Source organism: Neophocaena asiaeorientalis, unplaced genomic scaffold, assembly GCF_003031525.2.
Source record: "Neophocaena asiaeorientalis asiaeorientalis breed wild unplaced genomic scaffold, Neophocaena_asiaeorientalis_V1.1 scaffold342, whole genome shotgun sequence".
NCBI classification, from domain to species: domain Eukaryota; kingdom Metazoa; phylum Chordata; class Mammalia; order Artiodactyla; family Phocoenidae; genus Neophocaena; species Neophocaena asiaeorientalis.
In genome coordinates, this window is record NW_020174037.1 from 1,567,368 (window position 1) to 1,589,817 (window position 22,450).

The window sequence follows — 22,450 nt, forward strand, 5'->3', positions numbered from 1 at the left end:
TACAACATTTAGATTATGTCTTAGGTCTCCTTAGTAACACCTCCAAACCATGGAGGGAAGAACATTGAATGCATGTTATATGGTAATTGTATTCTTATACAATATATAGAAGTGGCAGTTCTTTATATAGTGAGCTTTATTTGTTTTTTTAAGAGAATATTACCTCAGAATGAATAAATAGCGGGCCTTTCACTTATATGAAGTAAATTTGGTTTTTTAAGACTGCGATATGTTTTGTTGTTTGAACGTAATTCTGTAAGAGATTCTATATGGTAGTATTCTGAGAGAAATAAAAGGAAATTTTCACTAAATGACTTCTACACAAATGTTCACAGCAGTTTTATTCATGGTAGCCAAAAAATGGAAACAAGGGCTTCCCTGGTGGCGCAGTGGTTGAGAGTCCGCCTGCCGATGCAGGGGACACGGGTTCGTGCCCCGGTCCGGGAAGATCCCACATGTCGCGGAGCGGCTGTGCCCGTGAGCCATGGCCGCTGAGTCTGCGCGTCCGGAGCCTGTGCTCCGCAACGGGAGAGGCCACAACAGTGAGAGGCCCGCGTACCACAAAAAAAAAAAAAAAAAAAAAAAAAAATGGAAACAACCCAAATGCCCATCTTTTGGTGACCAAATAAACAAATTATGGTATGTTCAAACAGTGGAATTCTACTTAGCAACAGAGAGGAACCAACTACTAATATATGCAATAACGTGGATAAATCTCCAAAAGTTCTGTTACGTGGAAGAATTCAAATAGGAAGAGTAGGTACTATGTAACTGCATTTATTTGAAATTGTAAAGCAGGCAAAACCAGTCAAGAATGTGAAAAGGTCATTGATCACCAGGGGCCAGGGTGGACTGACTGCATGCCTGCCAAAGAGCACAGGGAGCTTTGGGAAGCAGGGTAGTAGAAATGTTCTGTATCTTGATTTTAGTGGTTACCCAGGTATATGCACCTGTCAAAACTCAAAATGGGTGCATTTCATTATGTGTAAATTGCAGCTTGAAAAACTGATTTAAGCGTTTGAAAGAGAAAAAAATTCTGTGACTTAGAAAATTGATACTAAGAGAAAAGAGCTCAAGATCACAAGTAGAAACAGAAGGATATCTGGGACCAGAAGCCATGAATTTGATCAAGGCAGACCTAGTTGCAGTGATAAACTTGGAGCCATTTGCATCTGCTTGGACAAATCAGATAATCTGAGATCAAAATAAACGAAACCTTTTGTATTTAGTATGAAATTTGAAATCGTAATTTAATCTCCTTTTTTCATTATCTATTATATCCAAAAAGGAATCCTATAAAAATTGTCTGAGACAAAGCAAGCACAGCTGGAGTCTAATTACTTGTTGATGAGCTATAGATATAGTTTTTGGAAGTTACGCAGTAGAAATAAAAATGCCTTGAGGTTTTTCCCTCTGGCCTTAAAGAAAAGTCTTGTGCATGCTTTAAATGAATAGTCTTTGATATGGTCATTAAGTATGTGCATTCAGGTGTTAAATGATAACTATCCATACAAGCTTTAATTTGTCTACTCATTGGTGATATAAATTTCTTCTACTTCACTAGTTCTGTCCTATGGAGATTGCATAGGAGAGTTTGTCAATAAGATAGATGGAATCACTCAACTTACAGTGGAAGTCAGCAGAAAAACAAGGTTCAATGGGTAGAATTTTATCTTATAAAACATGTATATGCTATATGTATACTGATTATATGTTAGAAGTTTGGGACAGGATTGGCATATGGGATCTACAAAGACCTCAGAGAGACTATATTCCAGTCCAGTCTCTGAAAAGTGTTAGCCATTCCTCTATTACCCCTTTGCTTCTGTATAATCAGTGGTAGGATTGTGAGAGGTTTAGTGGAAGAGATGGTTAAAAAAATACTAGTCAGCATGCTGTAACTTCGGTTTTCAAGTGTTGGTTTTTAGGGAAGATCCAGTGGTTAGGACTCCACGCTTCCACTGCAGGGGGCCCAGGTTCAATCTCTGGTCCGGCAACTAAGACCCTGCAAGCCACATGGGGCGGCCAAAAAAATCAAAAACAAAAGAAAACAAAGAGGGGCTTCCCTGGTGGCGCAGTGGTTGAGAGTCCGCCTGCCGATGCAGGGGACACGGGTTTGTGCCCCGGTCCGGGAGGATCCCACGTGCCGTGGAGCGGCTGGGCCCGTGAGCCATGGCTGCTGAGCCTGCGCGTCCGGAGCCTGTGCTCCGCAACAGGATAGGCCACAACAGTGAGAGGCCCGTGTACCAAAAAAAAGAAAACAAAGAGTTGATTTCTTAGAAATGCTTAGAAAACTATGGGCAAAATTGATGCTGATGACATATAATTAATGTGGCACAATAATTCCTCACCTTGCCATATTCCCTTTGCTCCAAACACAAATCACTGATGAATAATGTCTAAAAGACATAGCTGAGCTAAAAGAGAATGAAGTAAATGATGAAGAAGGAGCATATGAAGAGAATTTCCAAATTAAAGACAGGCAAGCAGGATAAATAATAAATCTACATCTAGATACTTCTTAAGGAAACAGTAATACCAAAACCAAAAAAATTTTATAGGCTACCAGAGAAAATAGATTGCTCATAAAGGAATAGCAAATATACCTTGGCTACAATAGAGGACAGAAGATAATGGAGTAACATCTTCCAAAAGCTGAGGAGAAATAACTGTCAACTAAGAATGTTATGTACAATTAAAACTAATACTCAAGAGGGAGGTCAAGATAAAGGCATTTGCATATGTACAAAGACTAAGAAAATTTGTGTCTCACAGATCCACACTTAAAACTGTATTAAAGAACACAGAAGGAAGATATATGTGAAAAAATGGTGGACACACAAATGGATAAAATATGTCAGTAAATTTGTTAGCCATTACCTGTTTACCAAAAAAAAAAGACGTGTCAAAAATAAGTTGAGGAGGAGGTGATTTGTTAAGTGTTCAAGGAATAAAGTATACGAAGTCCCATGTTTAGGAAGAGGATAGAGGTTCTGTATACATTAAGTCTTTATTAGAAAATGTTGTAATGAAACATGTTTTTTGAAAAATAAACAGTAAATACTACAAACAGTAATTACTACTGGATAGAAATATTATTTATAACTTCCAAACAAGCAGAACAAAAGATAATTTATAAACCTTTATCATTCTAAATGAAAGTAGGAAAGGTAGAGCAAAGAAAAAGTATGGTAAACTGAAAACATGTAAAAATAATCATAAAACTAGTCAGCATTGTTATAGTACTTACTATGTGTGTTAGATACTATTCTGAGCACTTTACATTTATAATATTTTTCATTCTATGCTAACATCTCTCTGAGGTACTACTAGTACCCTCATTTTATACATGAGGTTAAGGCGCAAAAACATTGACCAAGGTCACACACGACAGTAATTGGTGAAGCCAGGATTTGAGCCAGATAGTCTGGCTCTAGAGTTCAAAATATGTCCAAATACATAATTTATTGCAATAAATATTCACAGATTAAGCTAACCTACAAAAAGATAAACAGTATCAAATGAGATAGAAAACATTTAACTATAAAATACTTGGAAGAGGCACACCTGAAGCAAAATCACATGGGAAGGTTGAAAATTACAGGAATAGAAAAAATATACCCCAATATTATTAGCCAAAGAAAATTCTACTGTAATTTTACTATCAGACAAAATAGAATTTTATCGGGTTGCGGTGGGGGAGACTGTTAAAGGATTAAAAGGCCCACTACATAATTTTACAAAGGAACAATTCACCAAGAAGAAATAATATTCATGACCTTTATGACTCTAACCATATAGTCTTGAAATATATAAATTGAAAACTGATGAAATTCTGATGAATATTTGACATGTCACAATTTTGGTGGGAGATTTTGGTATACTTTTATTTTAAAAACTGCTGGGTCAAGCAAAGAAGAAACTAGTAAAAATATGCAAGATATGGACAAAATCAACAGGCTTGATCTATTTGACATATATATATATATATATATGTAAAAGTATTATTTATATATGTATATATGAAAGTATTCATCCAGCAAATGCTACATGTACTTCCTTATCCACTATAAATGGAGCATTTATAAAAGTTGATCATGTACTACAACGTGAAGGCAATCTCAGTACATTTGAAAGCATTAATAAAATTCTTGTGAGGTGTGTGTGTATGAGTGTAATTCTCCACATTAACAGATTAAAGGGGAAAAAAACTATGATTATTTCAGTAGATGGCATTGTATGACCACAGTGGAATTGAATTAGAAATCAAGAATTAAAAGACATCTTTAAAAAGTGCGGAAGCTTTAAAATGCCCTCTTTAATAACTAATGAATTAAAAAGGAGATCATACTGGAAATTACAAAAGTTTTAGGATTCAGATAGGATGCAGTTAAGAGGATAGAGGTAAACTTGTAACCTTAAAAACAATAAGTATTTCAATGGCTGTTGTGAGGTACCCCGTATGGGGGCCTCGTAATCTAATTCAGACTTACCCACACCCCCAACCCCATCCTCTAAAAAGTAGGGCAGAGGGAAGCCCATCAGTGGGGCACAAGCTGAGTGCATTTAGTCACTCCATCCCATGTCCCTTGGAATGGTCTGAGACTAGGAGGAAAAAAAAACAAGTATGAAAGAATAGGTTTGAAAAAATTAAGCTACCAACTGAAGAGATGAAAAGAACAGCACAGTCAGTCTAAGGAAAGTGAAGGAAGGAAACCAAGAGAAGAAATTAATAAAATAAAAACCAAACAGTATCATGGGAATTCCCTGGCAGTCCAGTGGTTAGGACTCCGTGCTTTTGCTGCCAAGGGCCTGAGTTCGATCCTGAGTGGGGGAACTTAGATCCTGCAAGACATGTGGCTCTGCCAAAAAAAGAAAAAAAGAAAGAAAAACTCTCAAAGATGAACAAATCCAAATGCTAGTTCTTAAGATAACAAATTATAAAAGTAGTAAACTAAGTAGACATCTAGCAAGATTGATCCAAAACAGCTGTGTTACACTGACTCAAAAGAAAATGCTATGGACAACTAAGACAACAGTCTAAAATGCGATATTAGATAAAATGTGAAAATGACAAAATTTTAACTCAAGAAGTTCTAAATAACTTATTAAAGAAATTGAATTACTAATCAAAAATCCTCCTTTCCCCTTTTTTTCCCTACCAAAAGACCTAGAATGTTTACAGGAAAGTTTTACCATGCCTTCACAGGATAGATTATTCCCTTATTTTGGGGAAAAAAAAAAAAACTGCTTTAAGCAATTCATTTTATGACTGATAGCAAAACTGGACTCGGACAGTACCAAAAAAAAAATTTTAAGGGAAATTACTGTCTTAGTGAACACAAATGAAAATATCCTGAATGAAAAACAAATGAATAGAATTTTGTAGTGTGTGTGTATATTAGTGTAATTCTCAACACTTGAAAGATTAAAGGGAGAAAAAAGTATGTGATTGTTTCAATAGATGACATTAAAAACATTCGATACATTTCATGATTAACAACAACAACAAAAGGCCTTTTAGTAAACTTGGACTAAAGGGGATCTGAAATTTTTTTAACCTCATAAAGGGAATATGCCAAAAATCTAGAGTGAGCAATCGTATTTAATGGTAAAACTTTAGAAGCCTTTCTGTTAAAATCAGAAAAAAACATAAGAATGCATGCTGTCCCTGCTTTAATTGTGCTGGAGGGCTTAGGCACTGGAATAACACAAGAAAAAGAAATTAAGAGTTAAAAGAAGAGACAAAATTGGTAATGAGAATAAACTATTGTGTTGTTTTGCAGGAAATTCTTGTTTAAAAAAGCTCTGCTGTTCCAACTCTAGAGTTTAATGCAAACTTATGTTTTAAAAGGTCAGATTCAGTTGTCATTGATGATATCTCTCTCTCACTTAGCCTAGCTAACTAATTAACAGTAAAAACAGCGCTTTTCATTTAGCAATTATGTTTTTAGGTGGTACAGTTAAACTGATGAAATTACTTTATCCAACCACCAATAAGTAGTTTTACAGATTTTAAGAATGTCTGTGAGGGAAAAAATGGTCTTCTCCAACTAACTCTTAATTCTAACTACTGCTTTTTGCAAAAATAAAAAGAAGTAAAAGTGGTATGAACTAGAGAATGAATGGAAGGATTTTGTGTGTGTGTGATAAGATCCCTTGAATTTATATTCTGATTTGGGGTTGTTTAGTCTGAATTTAAATCTGTTCACATTTTGGATCCTATCTCAGAGCTTTAAAGTACAAACTACTTAGGAGAACTTAATGTGGGCTTTAAAAGCTAAGGTAACATTGCCTCTAATTATAGTCTTAGTCATTATTTACTGGTAACCTGGACAGGGTACATGGCATGTGCTGTTCTGAGTCACTCACCCCCCCTTTTCCTCTCCACAATCCCGTTTTACAATCAGTTTTCACATTTTATTTTTTATCTTCCCTCTTCTCCTAGGAAGCTGGAATTTTCTTTTTGCTGAAAGGCTTGAAAATTATTTGGTGAAAATAAAACCACAAAGATAGCTTAGGGATGTTTTTATTTAGGAACAAAAATTAACATTTGAGTTAAATTGTCTTTGAGTAATTTTAAGATTGCTTATATATTTTAAATGTTTTGTTTTTGTTCATAAATCTTTCATTGTTCAATGAAAGCTTTGAACGTTTCATTTTATAAAAGCTTTTATAAAATTTGTAGTATTCTCATCCATTGTATCATCCTGGACTTAAGGTTTTTCTTTCTTTCATCCCTTTGATGAGACTGTAGAGGATTATATTTAAGAGGGACATTTCTTGGCCTATGTTACTAGATGGACCATGATTTCTGCCTCATTTCAGCTTCAGTGTGTCAACTTGATAGGATGGGACAGGTGGACATTCTGCTGACCAGCGTCTTGATCGGGGAGGGTGGAGGCTGATGATGGATGGATATGTCTCACGACAAAATAAGCAAGTCCATGAATATGAGCGTGTGGAGTAAAATTGGGACCAGCAGATGGTGGAGCTGTGCTGTATCCTATTTCTTCCTCAGCTTTGAGCTTTGCTGTGGCCTTCTTTTCACAGAAGCCAGCTGGTATTGTCTGTGAACTGCCAGCACCTATTGGTTTGTGTAGAAGGGACTTGTTGCTTTCTTTAGAAATGTTCAGCCTCTCATTTTCATCTGTGGCTTTATGTTCATCTGGTGGTAAAATAATACTGAAAAGCAAAATATCTGAGAACTGACCTTTCCTTGGAGAACATCCCAGTTAGATCCCATTTCTGTAATCTGATTACACTTTGACATCTGGTTTTTCTCTGTTCCTTTTTTCTTTAATCCTCTGATATTTTAAATTTCTTTAATCTCTGCTATTGCCACTTTTAATCTCATTACTGAAGGTTCTTGCCATGTTGTGAAGAGAAGAAACATTTCTCAGAAAGCAACAACACAGAATATAGCATTAAAATATAAACTTAAATCTAACGAACCTGCTAGTTTTAACTTTCCTTTGTAATATATAGAATTTCATTTACTGAGCCAAAGTACCTTTAAGAAACATGGGATTTTTTTAGTATAATTTCTGAAACTTACTAATTGAAATAATTCTGCTATAAGTTGAGTTAAATTCATTATAACTAGTGGGCTAGCTTAGAGATATTCTTTTACATTTGAGATTAAAAAAAGAAAGGCCAAAAAAAAAAAAAGGTGGGTTCATGTGAGGGATGGAAGCAAGGGAGGAGCCTGGGAGAGCATCTTGGAGTTGTGCTTGCTCTGTTTCCCTGGAAAATCCATGCTGTGAAGGAAAAGAGTCACCTTACACATGTGATGCTTATTTTGGTTTTCTTTAGTTAGGTTCTTTTAGTAGCAGTTTGGATTTGATGGAGATTTAATGAGGTGTAACCTATTAAAAATAAGCAAGAAAGAAGTAAGTTTGAGGCTGAGAACAGAAATTGAGAAGGGGAGGTGATAAAATAAAAGGCAGAGCAGGAAGAAGGTGGTTTGTATAACTGTTTCCTTTAAGAGAAGTATTGTTGAAGTACAGTAGATCCAAGCATTAGATCTCTATTCCTGCATCTGAGGAGGGGGTGGGGTGTGAAGCTTTGCTCAAAAAGCCAACATATAGTGGGTCTTACCATGTTCACATATTGTGGTATGAAATTCTTATTACTATGCGAGTTAGGAAAGGAGTTTGAGAAATATCCTGACTGATCCTGGGAATTTCTCCTTCAGCTATCTAAGGTCATCAAAAGCCATCTGGGACCACAGTGAAACCCAGGAGACAGGAATTAACATGTCCTCTCACAAACACACAAGCATTTATGATGCTATTGCTGGAGAATGTCATACATTGCCAGGATTGATTCAGGTTCTCTGGCTAGCTAGGAGGGTTTTGTTTCCTCTCTCACTGCTACGTGCCTCCCTCCATGTACTACGAATTCCAAGTATTAGAAATGTAGTCAAAAAGAATATTTATCAGTATTTAAGGAATGGCCACAACCAAATCCAAGCACTTCCCCAGGGTTTTCTGACCTCTATCATTTTCCTCCATCTTTTGACAACTTTTTGCTTTGACTTCATTCTCAGACCGGCTGTCCCTGCTAACAGCAAAGATGGCCACTAGCAGTGCTCAGTTTCCATCCTACAGCTTAGAAACCTCAGCAGAAGAACACTTCTTCCCCTGATAGTTCCAAAAGAAATTCTAAGGCTGATTTTCATTTGCCTAATTTGTGTAAATTTCCATCCCTGACCCAATCACTATAATTTTCTGGTTAGGCCTGAGTCTTTTTTACCCATCTCTGGGGCCTAGGGGTCAGGTCAGCCCCTCCTGACCCATATGGACTGGGAATAGGGGAGATAAATTGGGGTGCTATTGCCATTAGAAGAAGAAAGAGTTACTGGACAGTCAGAAACAGCAAAAGGTCCCCTGTGTCTATCCCCAAAGCTATTTATTGGAAGAGGACTGTCCTTTAGCCAAGAGTACACTAGTTGTGGGTTCTTTAGCTAAAACTTCTGCTGTTGGAGCCTAACGCCTCTCCACATTGCCTGTTTTGCCACAGATACCTGTTTCCCAAGTTTACACTGTGCTGGACCGAGTTTGTAGACATGAAGGTTCGTGTGCCCTGTGAAACCATCGAGTACATCGAAGCCAACTATGGTAAGACCTGGAAGGTTCCTGTGAGGACATGGGACTGGAAACGCTCTCCCCACAATGTGCAGCCCAATGGAGTCTGGCCCATTTCTGAGTGGGATGAGGTTATCCAGTTGTACTGACACAGTAGGTTGAAATGGTGGAATTCCCCTCCTGCACAAAAGGGAGATGACTGTTTAAAAAGATACGTGTCTACTTGTCAAACATAAGTAGGAGCCAAAGAAAAATGACAAGTTTGAAGATACAGAGAGAGTCCTAACTCCTAAGCCAACTGATTTAATTCTCTCATTTTACATTTATTAAAGAGTCTCCATGTACCAGGTACAGTGCTAGGTTACAGTGGAGAAGCAGAGATGAGTGAGACAGATGCCTGCCTCTTTTCCCCCTACCTTTGGTAAGCACCCCAATTTTCCTTGGAGGGAAACACCCTCACCCTTTGAAGAGCTTATATAGAATATGAAGTGTTCTGTAAGTGCTTTCAAAATGTTAAATAATTAACATTTTGGAAGATGGGCTTACCAGGTGCAGCTAAGGAAGGATATACTAGTAAAAAAAATAACCCGTGTAAGCTTGTACGTTAGGGCTACTTTTAAGGTGTGGAGGCTGAGTTATTATTCAAGTGATCAGACTTTAGGTGACATCAAGAAAAGATGCTAGCAGATTCCTGTTACAAGCACCCTGATGTGGAATTGATTTAGAGCACAGAGCATTGTATAAGAGAATGACAGCTTATTTCTAGCCTTGTCAAAGGTATGTAAATTTCCATACACCTTCTATTTTCATATCTGAAGTGAAAAGAAAGCTTATGCCTGTGTGATGCTTAAATTTCCAGCGATTGTGAGAATATTTTCACTGACCTGATAATACTTGTTTGACAAATCACTCAAGTGAGACCATGCTACCAGACATGATATTGAAAGGGTGGTGATTTCATAAAACATATTTTCCTTACTTCATTCTCAATCAATAGGTAAACTATGAGCAATTCATGGTCATGTAATATTTTCTGAGTTTATAACCCTTGTACTCCAATTCTAATGTTAACCCTAAAGTGTTAATAGAAATACCTCCACTTTTTCTGAAGGTACTCCTCAGCGTATTCATTCATCAACCATAGCTCCATATCTTTCACTTACAGCCTGTAAACCAATTTCCATGGTATGTAAACCTGCCTGTTCACTCTCCTCTTCCAGCACCACATCAGGACTCCGAAATACAGATAAGTGGCAGACCTGGCAGCTGTTCCCCACCCCAGATCATAGTATTTGCAAAGTTTGTATTGGTTCCTAGTTGTCCTATCTATTGAATATCAATGGGGCAAGAACTCAGACATCCCTACTTTGTCAAGTAGCGCCCACTCTGAAACCCTCCAGTTTCCTTTTTCCCCTCAAGATATGTCCCTGAGTGGACTGGGATGGCTGTGTCTCCCTATCTCTTCACGAGTCACTTTAATTATATATTGTAAGGGACAGGTAAAGGGATATTAGGCACAGAGCATTGCTATCTTTTTCTTTGCCCAGGATAGGAAGCTAAGTCTTACATTGTATGTAGGTTGCTTAGGACCACTTTCTGGACCAGATTGGCAGATTTTCGTGAAAACTAGAGAATAATAGGAATGTCAGAAATGGAAACCAGAAGGTCTGAGAGAATGGACTGATAGTTTTCCTAAAACAAAGTTGGGGAAACCTACAAGCTACAACCACCCCACTCCAAATTTTAAAAACAGCAAAAACTTTTTTTTGATAAATGGTAAGCAATGACCTTCCTCTCTTAGGATGAGCTTTCAGTGCATAGTCACTGGGTCTTCTTATAAAAACCTAACATAATTTAGGTTTTCAGGTAACCTTTATAGATTACCAGTAAACTTGTCCCCAAATGACAGGCCATTGTAATCAGCTTTCTTTTTGCTAGAAAATCAGCCCATGGAAATCATACCCAAATTCTAAATAGTTGAACCTAATTTTTTTTTTATGGTTGAAAAACTGTAACAGGTAATAATAGTGTTCCCGGGCAAAATCCACCCTGTTTATTGAGGACCATTTGCTCGTACTTAGCGTCTAAAAGTGCATACACTACACATTTCTGCCCATTTCGAATTGGGACTCCCACTGTTTGCCAGGGGGTGTCTTACCCACCCCCTGTTTAGGTTATTTCTTTTTATCTGTCCCCGGAGTTCAAGGTCTTGAAGCATTCAAATATCTAAGCCAACTTGGCTGCATGGACAGAGGTTCCATATATATCCCTCTATAGACCACTGGCTGCTAGAATACCTTTTTTGACTGCCTTCTGGTTTCACAGAGTTCAGATAGTGGGTCCTACCCTAACTTGGGAGAATGAAAGCCCTTCCCCAAACTCTGAAAGCCACGCTTGCTCTGTTACAGATTCAGCTGCACTTCATCCTATACTTCTTAATTGTTGCACTCTGCTGAGTGTCCAGAGACCTTGGCTCTACCATCAACACCTTATCAGATCACTTTTCTTTCCTCACCTGAGTATTCCAATAATAATTCTCCTAATCTGTCCACTTCCAGGTACAGTTTGCCTGGCTTACCAGGAGAAAACCTCTTATATTAACTTGTTTAGCACCCATGGATGTCCCCAGAGAGGTCCTGAGAGTCAAGACTGATAACCTCTCACTTGACAACCAGGTGACCACTCAGTCCTTCTCTAAGCAGGGAGCACTTGTCTTTCTCTCCTCTGCTGCAGCTGCTGACATCTGGATCCTGGGATAAAACCTCAGTTCTCCAAATTGAGCATCCCTGAGAAGCTGGGCAGTGGGCAAACCCTGAAATATGACCACTAGGTGGCAGAATGTGTGCCACCATTCCCTCCAGACAAGTTAACACTCAAGTGAAAATCATCTTGCTCTTGAGTCTTAAGGGCCAGAGGGGCCCTCACTGCAACACTCATTCTAACCCTTTTATTGTATAGATAAATAAATAAGCACAGAAAGGAGTGATTTGAGCAAGAAAGAGTTGAGCCTCTAAGGGTGCCATGACTCCCAGCACATGCCTGTTTCACTGATCACAGCACAACATCTTTAGCCCTGCTTGACATGCTTGACGGAGAAGTTTTCAGGATGTTTTTGCCATCACCCACTTAATATCTTTCTGCTCAAATTTAGAGTCTGAGGTGACGAAGGGAGAGTGTTTTGTCCAAAATGCTTACACTGTCTTCATACCTTTATCTAAAACATGCCTTATCTCCAAAAGGTGAAATAGTTCATATTTGGAGGCATCAGCCTTTGGTCATTATATTTTTAATATCCAGGAGTACCTGATTCCCTTAGGATCACGATGTGTTCCATTTCTGCTTACCTCTCTACTTCCCCAGGAAACCATTAGCACCAATCTAGTAAGTGCTCATTTCTGAAGATTCCCTCCTCTTCCTCTTTACTGATAGTCTCTTATGGAGGATCCAAGAAATTGAGAATAGATTATGCTCATTTCTCTTTTTTGTGTGTGTGACCCTAAACCATTGTTTCTAGCCTTACAGGCTACAAAGCTTCAAATGGCACATAGGACAGCAAGGTGTTACACAGGAAAGCAGGGGTAGACTGGGGACCAGAGCTGCATCTGGGAAACACACTTGGAATGAATTCCCACACTCCAATAAACCCTCACCCAATGTCAAAAGCCTAAGGCTGCAGATGTTTCTAAGTCTCCCCCTAGTTTCACCTTCTGAAAAATGAACAGTTCCTTCATTCTTAGTATTATAAATCCCCTGGGGAAACTTCCCCTCAAAACACGATCAGAGAAAGTGCCACATTCCCACCTTCTAAAACACAGCCATCATTTGTAACAACTTTAAAGCGTGGGGAAAACTCTATTTCTTGACCATTCAAAAGGATTTCTCTGAAGAAATGCCCCAGCAACTACTTCTCTTTCCTCCTCCTCTGTCACTAAGACCCGGGCTAAGTCACCTCTAACATGTCACTTAGGGAAAGTGCCATGTTAGCATAAAAGGGCACAATGTTTTGAATTAGGCCTGAGTTTGAATACCAGCTTCATTGTGTGGGATTTATGGTGGGGACCTCTTAGCCTTAATTTCCACATGAGTGAATTGGCAAAATGAAGAATACTTCTAAGGGGTTTTAGTTAGGATTAAATGAAATATAAAGTGCTTAGTATCAGGCCTAGAATTAGGTAATACTCAAGAAATGTTCCATTTCTTGTTTCCAAATCCTTTTTCTAATTATTCTTCAAATGGGATTAAAGAAACTGTGGTAGGACACAAACCTCACTCAGAAGGTTGCATGACTGAATTTGCTTAGGGGAAAAAAAATCATTTCATTATAACAAGGCATTAAAGGACAAATTGTATGGTTGATGAATTCAGAGACATGACCAAGTTGCCTCCTACTCTAAATAGAACAGATATTTTCATTTTATTGGTGAAGCTGTTGTCCTCTAGGGTCTCCTTATGCTATCCCCATATGCTACCTAGTTCCCGGGTCCCAAGCAGGTCACTCTCCGTACCTCCCTAGATTTGGTGCCTGGTCTGCCCTGGACTTCTGTTTCAGTGATCTAGCTTTTCATGGAGGTGAACCCTCACCTTCTTGTTAGAAAATCTCTGCCAGCCAAAGTCAGATATAAGCCATGATTTGGAGAGGGAAAGAATTTGGAATACTTAGTTTCACTTAATTATCTGTGCTGATGAATGCTTATGTCAGTATTAATAAATGGGAATTGAAAATACTCTTTTCTACCTTCTTCCCCCACATTTATGTTTCTGTCTCAACTAGGCAAGAATCAACAGGGTATGTGATACTATTTTAAGCTGCTCCACATCAGACTGAAATCCTAATTATAGTTTATAAGTCAAACAGACCAATTCAATAGTGATGCTTTTTGTATGGTACCTGTGCTAAAGTAGACAAGTATACATTTTTCTATGAGAAATCTGTTTCTATATTCTCAGAACTTATATCTTAGAATGCCTTCCTTGCCGTCCTCCAACCCAACCAATGCAGAGATTATGTCGGAACCCATGAGCCACCCAAGCTGCTGTGTTCTTATGCCCAGCTCTCACAGTGGGGTTGAAAGGCAGTATGAGGAGAATTAGAAGTGCTGTATTTTGTTCTATAAAACAATAAACAACTGTCTCATATACCATTAAGAAAATTACAAGAGTATGCAGACTTATGATGACTCATTCAGAGCATGGGGGATAGTTCATGTGTTTGTTAAATGAAAATCATATGTAGCTATTTATGTATCCCACATCATACCCAGAAAAACGTGTTTGTGAATTTTCTAAACAAAGTGATATTTTAAACATGAGTAAATTTCAGTGTATGCTTACCAGTTTACTTTGACTTTATCTTCAGGTACAGATAGTTTGTGGTACTACTGAAAATTCCTTTAATATTATTATTTTGATCAGAATTTGTAATATATAATCCAGTTTGGGACGATGAATAAAATTTTTCTAATCACTTGAGATATTTTGTGTTTATTTTTGCAGCTTGCAGTAGAAATAATAGCCCCTAACATTCATAAGCAATCTAGTAAAATAGTAATCTTGCCACCAGTACAGTTCTTCTAAATTAAGGTGAGATAGGTTGTATGGGTGGACCCTAATCCAATATGATTGGTATCCTTATAAGAAGAGATTAAGATACAGACAAACACAGAGGGACGATCAAGTGAAGATTTAGGGAGAAGATGGCCATCTACAAGCCAAGGAAAGAGGCCCTCAGAAGAAACCAGTCCTGCCAACACCTTGATCTTGGACTTCTAGCCTCCAGAACTGTGAGAAAAGAAACTTGTTTTAAGCCATCTGGTCTGTCATACTTTGTTAGGCAGCCCTAGCAAACTAATGCAGTAATCAAGGCAGAATGGTATTGGTAGAGGCATAGACACATAGATCAATGGAACAGAAAAAAAGGACCTAGAAATTGGCATACAAATATGCTCAACTGATTTTTGACAAAAGTGCAAAAGCAATTCAATGGAGGAAGGATAGTGTTTTGAACAATTGGTACGAGAGCAATTGGACAGCCAAAGGCAAAAAAAAAAAAAAGAAAACCTCATACTTTATATAAAAATGAACTCAAAATGTATCATGTACTTAAATGTAAAATATAAAACAATGAAACTCTAAGGGGAAAAAAAGAAAATTTTCGTGATCTGGGGCTAGACAAAGAGTTCTTTCTTAGACTTCATACCAAAAGCACAATCAGTAAAAGGAGAAATTGATAAATTGTACTTCATCAAAATTGAAAACTGCTGCTTTGCAAAAGGTTACAAGAAGAGGATGAAAAGTCAAGCTACAGACTAGTAGGAAATATTTGCAAACTACATATCTGAAAGAAGACTAGTATCTAGAATGTATTAAAGAAAACACTCAACAGTTTTTAAAAAATCCGATTAGAAAATGAGCAAGAGATATGAACAGACATTTCACTGGAGAGGCTATACAGATGGCAAATAAGCACATTAAAAAGATGTTCAGCATCATTAGCCAAATAGCTAAAAGCAATAGCCAAAGCAATCCTGGGAAAGAAGAAAAAAGCTGGAAACATCACACTTCCTGATTTCAAGCTATATTATTACCATATACAATGCTGTAGTAATCAGAACAGTATGGTACTAGCATTTAAAAAGACACATAGACCAATGGAATAGAATTGAGAGCCCAGAAATAAACCCATGCATATACAATCAACTAATATTTGACAGAGGAGCCAAGAATACTCAATAGAGAAAATATAGTCTCTTAAATAAGTGGGGCTGGGAAAATTTGGATAATCACATGCAAAAGAATGAAACTAGATCCCTACATCACACCAGTCAAAATTAACTCAACATGCATTGAAAACCTAGATATGAGACCTGAAACCATGAACTCCTAGAAGAACACATAGGGAAAAAGTTCCTTGACATTGGTCTTGTCAGTGATATGACACCAAAAGCATAGTCAACAAAAACAAAAATAAACAAGTGGGACTACATCAAACCAAAAAGCTTCTGAGCAGAAAACAACAAAATGAAAGGCAACCTATGAGTTGGAAATAAATATTTGCAAATCATATGTATAATAAGGGGTTAATATCCGAAATATATAAGGAACTCATACAACTCAATAGCAAAAAAACATCCAATTTTTAAAGTGGGCAAAAGAACTGAAACAGTTTTCTAAAGAAGAAATTCTAATGGCTAACAGATACATGAAAAATTGCTCAACATCACTAATCATCAGGAAGATGGAGATCAAAACCACAGTGAGATAGATATCACCTTACACCTGTTAGAATGGCTATTATCAAAGAAGTCAAGAGCTAACAAGGGCATGTGAGGATGTGGAGAAAGGAAAACCTTGTATACTGTTGGTGGGACTGTAAACTGGTACAGCCACTCTGGAAAACAGTTTGGAGTTTCCTCAAAAAATTAAAAATAGAACGATACGATCCAGCAATTCCACTTCTGGGTATATATTCGAAGGGAATGACATTACTATCCTGAAGGAATATCTGCACCCCCTGTTCACTGCAGCTTTATTTACAATAGCCAAGGTATGGAAATAACCTAAGTGTCTATCAACCGATGAATGGATAAGAAGATGTGGTATATATATAGAATGGAATATTATTCAGCCACAAGAAAGAGGAAGTCCTGCCATTTGTGACAACATAGGTGGACCTTGAGGGCATTATGTTAAGGAAAAAAAGTCAGAAAAAGACATGCTGTATGATTGCATATGTAGATTCTAATAAACAAACAAACTCAGAGAACAGATTGGTGGTTGCCAGAAGCAGGGGGTAGGGGCTGGGGTAATTAGTTGAAGGTGGTCAAAAGATACAAACTTCCAGATATAAGTAAGTTCTGGGGATGTAATGTACAGCATGATAACTGTAGTTAGCAATACTATATTGTATATTTGAAAGCTGCTAAGAGAGTAGATCTTAAAAGTTCTCATCACAAGAAAACAAAAATTTCTAACTGAGGTAATGGATGTTGACTTATGGTGGTAATCATTTCACAATATGTACATATATCAAATCATCGTTGTACACCTTAAACTTATACAATGTTATATGTCAGTTATATCTCAATAAAACGGGGAAGGGGAAGAAGTTACAATTTTTCTTTGTCATAATTTCTCCCATGAACACATCATGTGATCTTCCTGAAGTAAATATTAATAAACCAGATCTTGCTCAGCTAATAATTAGAAACCATTTTCTGTGTTGTCACTGGTATGAGCTTACAGGTGTTCAGCTGGTGTCAGCTCTGCCACATCATACTTTGTGTTTTGGGATCTTATTTTTTTTCCTTGGACACAAAAATACAAAATCTGCTGAATTTCAGCATATTCCTCTTCCTTTACTGAAAATTACTACTACTCTTCTTTTTTTTTTTTTGGCCATGCCATGTGGCTTGTGGGATCTTAGTTTCCCAACCAGGGATTGAACCCGAGCCCCAGCAGTGAAAGCACAGAATCTAACCACTGGACTGCCAGGGAATTACCTACTCCTTTTATTTCTAATCTAAATTGGTATCTTCCCAGTTCCTCTTTAATAAAGTTTCCCTTACTAGTCCCCCTGTAACAAATACCAAAACTATATATAAACTTCTAAGTAAAGGTGGTAAGTGTAAAAACATTTTCTGGAAGGAGTTAAAGTTGTCAATGATAGAGAAGTAAAGATAGAGGACTACAGTACTGATAACTAATAAACTTTAAAAAAAATGTTCAACATTGTTAACCATCAGGGAAATGCAAATTACAACCACAACGAGATATCACTGCACAGCTATTAGGATGGCTAAAATTTTAAATAGTGAAAACACCAAATACTGTAGTTGTCTCTCTTATGGTTTCTTTTTAAATGTGTTCTTTGCACCATTGTTTGACTATGATTTTACTAGAGTGTCCTTAAACATTTTATAAACGTTCATAATATGTAACACTCTTCATAATAAAATTAAAAGGAATAATCTTGTCTCAGTCTTTGGAAGACAGATTTTTAGCTTTTTGTTTTGTTTTTCTCTTTTTCTCCTCCAATTCTTTATTGATTTACTCTGCAAATTTAATAATCCTCTTTAAAATTTATTTTCGCATTCTGTTGTGTCCTTTATAGTTGACTTTTCCCCAAGAATATTTATCAGCAAAAGCCCTTTAGCAGCTGGTGTCATTGTTTTTAGGTCTCTAACTTTAACTAATTTCATATTTATCACCAGTTTTTTTTAATTTAAATTCATTTTTTTTTTCTAGTTAGTCTCAATACTTTGGAGAATATTTTCTAGAGAATACTGCAGGAATGGTGACTGGTTGACTAATTTTCTGAAAATGTATTACCACCAAATGTCTTTCAGGTGTCTTAGAAGAACGATCGTCGCATAGTTGGAGTGTGTATGAGTTTGTTTTGGAGCCTAAACTGTGCAACTGTTTAATCCAGCCAGATCCTGCTTAGAAAAACTGAAGGGTGAGCTCACAAAGCAAAAGGCTTAGCTTTTAAGAAGCTGTCCTCTCCTCATGTCATGTGGTCACAATTTGCTAGGAACCAGGTTTCCCCTATATCCTAGTGGAAGACCAGAGAATATCTGCAACAGTGCTGTCAAACAGAGCATTCTCTGATACTAGAAATGACTCTGCCTGCACTGTCCAAGACAGTACCCACGAGCCACATGTGACCTTGAGCACTTGAAATGTGGCAAGTGCAAATGGGGAACTAAATGTTTACTTTGATTTTTTTTAAACATCTTTATTAGAGTATGATTGCTTTACAATGGTGTGTCAGTTTCTGCTTTACAACAAACTGAATCAGTTATACATATACATATGTCCCCATATCTCTTCCCTCTTGCATCTCCCTCCCTCCCTGCCTCCGTATCCCACCCCTCTAGGTTGTCACAAAGCACCGAGCTGATCTCCGTGTGCTATGCAGCTGCTTCCCGCTAGCGATCTATTTTATGTTTGGTAGTGTATATATGTCCATGCCACTCTCTCACTTTGTCCCAGCTTACCCTTCCCCCTCCCCGTATCCTCAAGTCCATTCTCTAGTAGGTCTGCATCTTTATTCCTGTCTTGCCCCTAGGTTCTTCTGACCATTTCTTTGTTTCTTTTTTTTTTTTAGATTCTACATGTATGTGTTAGCATACGGTATTTGTTTTTCTCTTTCTGACTTACTTCACTCTGTATGACAGTCCATTCACCTCACTACAAATAACTCAGTTTCGTTCCTTTTTATGGCTGAGTAATATTCCATTGTATATATGTGCCACATCTTCTTTATCCATTCATCTGTTGATGGACACTTAGGTTGCTTCCATGTCCTGGCTGTTGTAAATAGAGCTGCAATGAACATTGTGGTACATGACTCTTTTTGAATTATGGTTTTTGCAGGGTATATGCCCAGCAGTGGGACTGCTAGGTCCTATGGTAGTTCTATTTTTAGTTTTTTAAGGAACCTCCATACTGTTCTCCATAGTGGCTGTATCAATTGACATTCCTACCAACAGTGCAGGAGGGTTCCCTTTTCTGTACACCCTCTTCAGCATTTACTGCTTATAAAGGTTTTGATGATGGCCATTCTGACCAGTGTGAGGTGATACCTTAATGGGTTTTTGATTTGCATTTCTCTAATGATTAGTGATGTTGAGCATCCTTTCATGTGTTTGTTGGCAATCTGTATATCTTGTTTGGATAAATGTCGGTTTAGGTCTTCTGCCCATTTTTGGATTGGGTTTTTTGTTTTTTGATATTGAGCTGCTTGTATATTTTGGAGATTAATCCTTTGTCAGTTGCTTTGTTTGCAAATATTTTCTCCCATTATGAGGGTTGTCTTTTTGTATTGTTTATGGTTTCTTTTGCTGTGTAAAAGATTTTCAGGTTCATTAGGTCCCATTTGTTTTTATTTCTAGTTCTCTAGGAGGGGGGTTAAAAAGGATCTTGCTGTGATTTATGTCATGTGGTGTTCTGCCTTTGTTTTCCTCTAAGAGTTTTACAGTGTCTGGCCTTACATTTAGGTCTTTAATCCTTTTTTTTTTTTTTTTTTTTGCGGTACGAAGGCCTCTCACTGTTGTGGCCTCTCCCGTTGTGGAACACAGGCCCCGGAAGCGCAGGCTCAGTGGCCATGGCTCACAGGCCCAGCCGCTCCACAGCATGTGAGATCTTCCTGGACTGGGGCACGAACCCATATCCCCTGCATCGGCAGGCAGACTCTCAACCACTGCGCCACCAGGGAAGCCCCTTTAATCCATTTTGAGTTTATTTTTGTACATGGTGTTAAGGACTGTTCGAATTTCATTCTTTTACATGCTTTCCAGTTTTCCCAGCACCACTTATTGAAGAGGCTGTCTTTTCTCCACTGTTTACTTTGATTTTAATTAAATTAAATAGCATCATATAGCTAGTAGCTAGCATACTGGACAATGCAGGGCCAGAGGATTTGATGGGACCAGCAAGAGCTTTGGAGTTGTAGAGATCTAGACTCAGATCCAGGGGTGTCACTTCCTAGCTTTGTGATATCAGGCTGGTTATTTAACTTCTGAGTTCCAATTTTTTTTTCAACTAATGAGGCTAAAATTAATACCTGCCCATAAGAGTTATTATAAGAATTATAGGAACCCTGGTATATTGCTTAGTACAGAGTAGAAGTTCAATAAATGATAGCTATTAATATTATTATCTTTACTTTTATTTCAACCTTTGGCATTAATCCTCTGAACTTGTATTTTCCTAATAATCCCAAGTAATATTTCTGTAAGATAAGAGCCTTTCTGTATTTCAAAGTATTCCTGGTGAGAGGGCCCTGTCCTGAGGACTGGTGATGAGAAGTGAGAGTGGCCTCAACGGCACAGGTACAAGGCCTGTCCTTTGGGGAGACAGATGGTAGGATTAAAACATAACACTTGGATACAGCTTCAAGACAGCGGAAGAGTAAGACGTGGAGATCACCTTTCTCCCCACAAATACATCAGAAATATATCTACACATGGAACAACTCCTACTGAATGCTGGAAGAAAACCTCAGACCTCCCAAAAGCCAGGCATCAGGGCTGTACCTCTGAGGTGGGAGAGCCAACTTCAGGACACTGGTCCGCAAGAGACCTCCCAACTCCACGTAATATCAAATGGCAAAAATCTCCCAGAGATCTCCATCTCAACACCAAGACCCAGCTCCACTCAATGACCAGCAAGCTACAGTGCTCGACACCCTATGCCAAACAACTAGCAAGACAGGAACACAGCCCCATCCATTAGCAGAGAGGCTGCCTAAAATCATAATAAGGACACAGACACCCCAAAACACACCACCACACGTGGACCTTCCCACCAGAAAGACAAGATCAGGCCTCATCCACCAGAACACAGGCACTAGTCCCCTCCAACAGGAAGCCTACACAACCCACTGAACCAACCTTAGCCACTGGGGACAGACACTAAAAACAACGGGAACTTCAAACCTGCAGGCTGCAAAAAGCAGACCCCAAACACAGTAAGTTAAGCAAAATGAAAAGACAGAAAAACACACAAGATGAAGGAGCAAGGTAAAAACCCACCAGACCTAATAAATGAAGAGGAAATAGGCAGTCTACCTGAAAAAGAATTCAGAATAGTGATAGGAAACATGATCCAAAATCTTGGAAATAGAATAGAGAAAAGACAAGAAACGTTTAACAAGGACCTAGAAGAACTAAAGCGCAAACAAACAATGATGAACACCAAAATAAATGAAATTAAAAATTCTCTAGAAGGGATTGATAGCGGAATAACTGAGGCAGAAGAACGGATAAGTGACCTGGAAGATAAAATAGTGGAAATAACTACCACAGAGCAGAATAAAGAAAAAAGAATGAAAAGAATTGAGGACAGTCTCAGAGACCTCTGGGACAACATTAAACACACCAACATTCGAATTATAGGGGTCCCAGAAGAAGAAGAGAAAAAGAAAGGGTCTGAGAAAATATTTCAAGAGATTATAGTTGAAAACTTCCCTAATATAGGAAAGGAAATAGTCAATCATGTCCAGGAAGTGCAGAGAGTCCCATACAGGACAAATCCAAGGAGAAAGACACCAAGATACATATTAATCAAACTATCAAAAATTAAATACAAAGAAAAAATATTAAAAGCAGCAAGGGAAAATCCTTCTCAAACTCTTCCAAAATATAGCAGAGAGAGGAACACTCCCAAACTCATTCTATGAGGACACTATCACCCTGATACCAAAACCAGACAAACACGTCACAAAGAAAGAAAACTATAGGCCAATATCACTGATGAACACCAATGCAAAAATCCTCACCAAAATACTAGCAAACAGAATCCAACAGCACATTAAAAGGATCATACACTATGATCAAGTGGGGTTTATCCCAGGAATGCAA

General features: G+C 37.9%; 2 protein-coding genes across 4 annotated transcripts in view; both read left to right on the forward strand.

Moving 5' to 3' along the window:
• The window catches only part of FKTN (fukutin), a 96,803-nt gene that overhangs the window by 53,861 nt on the left and 20,492 nt on the right, over nucleotides 1-22,450 (forward strand). Inside the window, exons 10-11 of one of the 3 annotated variants that reach the window (XM_024753669.1) lie at nucleotides 9,025-9,122; nucleotides 18,434-18,543. In XM_024753669.1, the coding sequence (XP_024609437.1) occupies nucleotides 9,025-9,122; nucleotides 18,434-18,531 (196 nt within the window). In that variant the 3' untranslated portion in view covers nucleotides 18,532-18,543. Of the gene's footprint in view, nucleotides 1-9,024; nucleotides 14,559-18,433; nucleotides 18,544-22,450 lie in introns of those variants that run through there. The other 2 variants (XM_024753670.1, XM_024753668.1) reach the window with 2 other exon arrangements.
• TAL2 (TAL bHLH transcription factor 2) overlaps nucleotides 18,510-22,450 on the forward strand; it is a 24,829-nt gene continuing 20,888 nt past the window's right edge. Inside the window, exon 1 of the mRNA XM_024753671.1 lies at nucleotides 18,510-18,543. The gene's annotated coding sequence lies outside the window, so the exon portion shown is untranslated. The remainder of the gene's footprint in view (nucleotides 18,544-22,450) is intronic.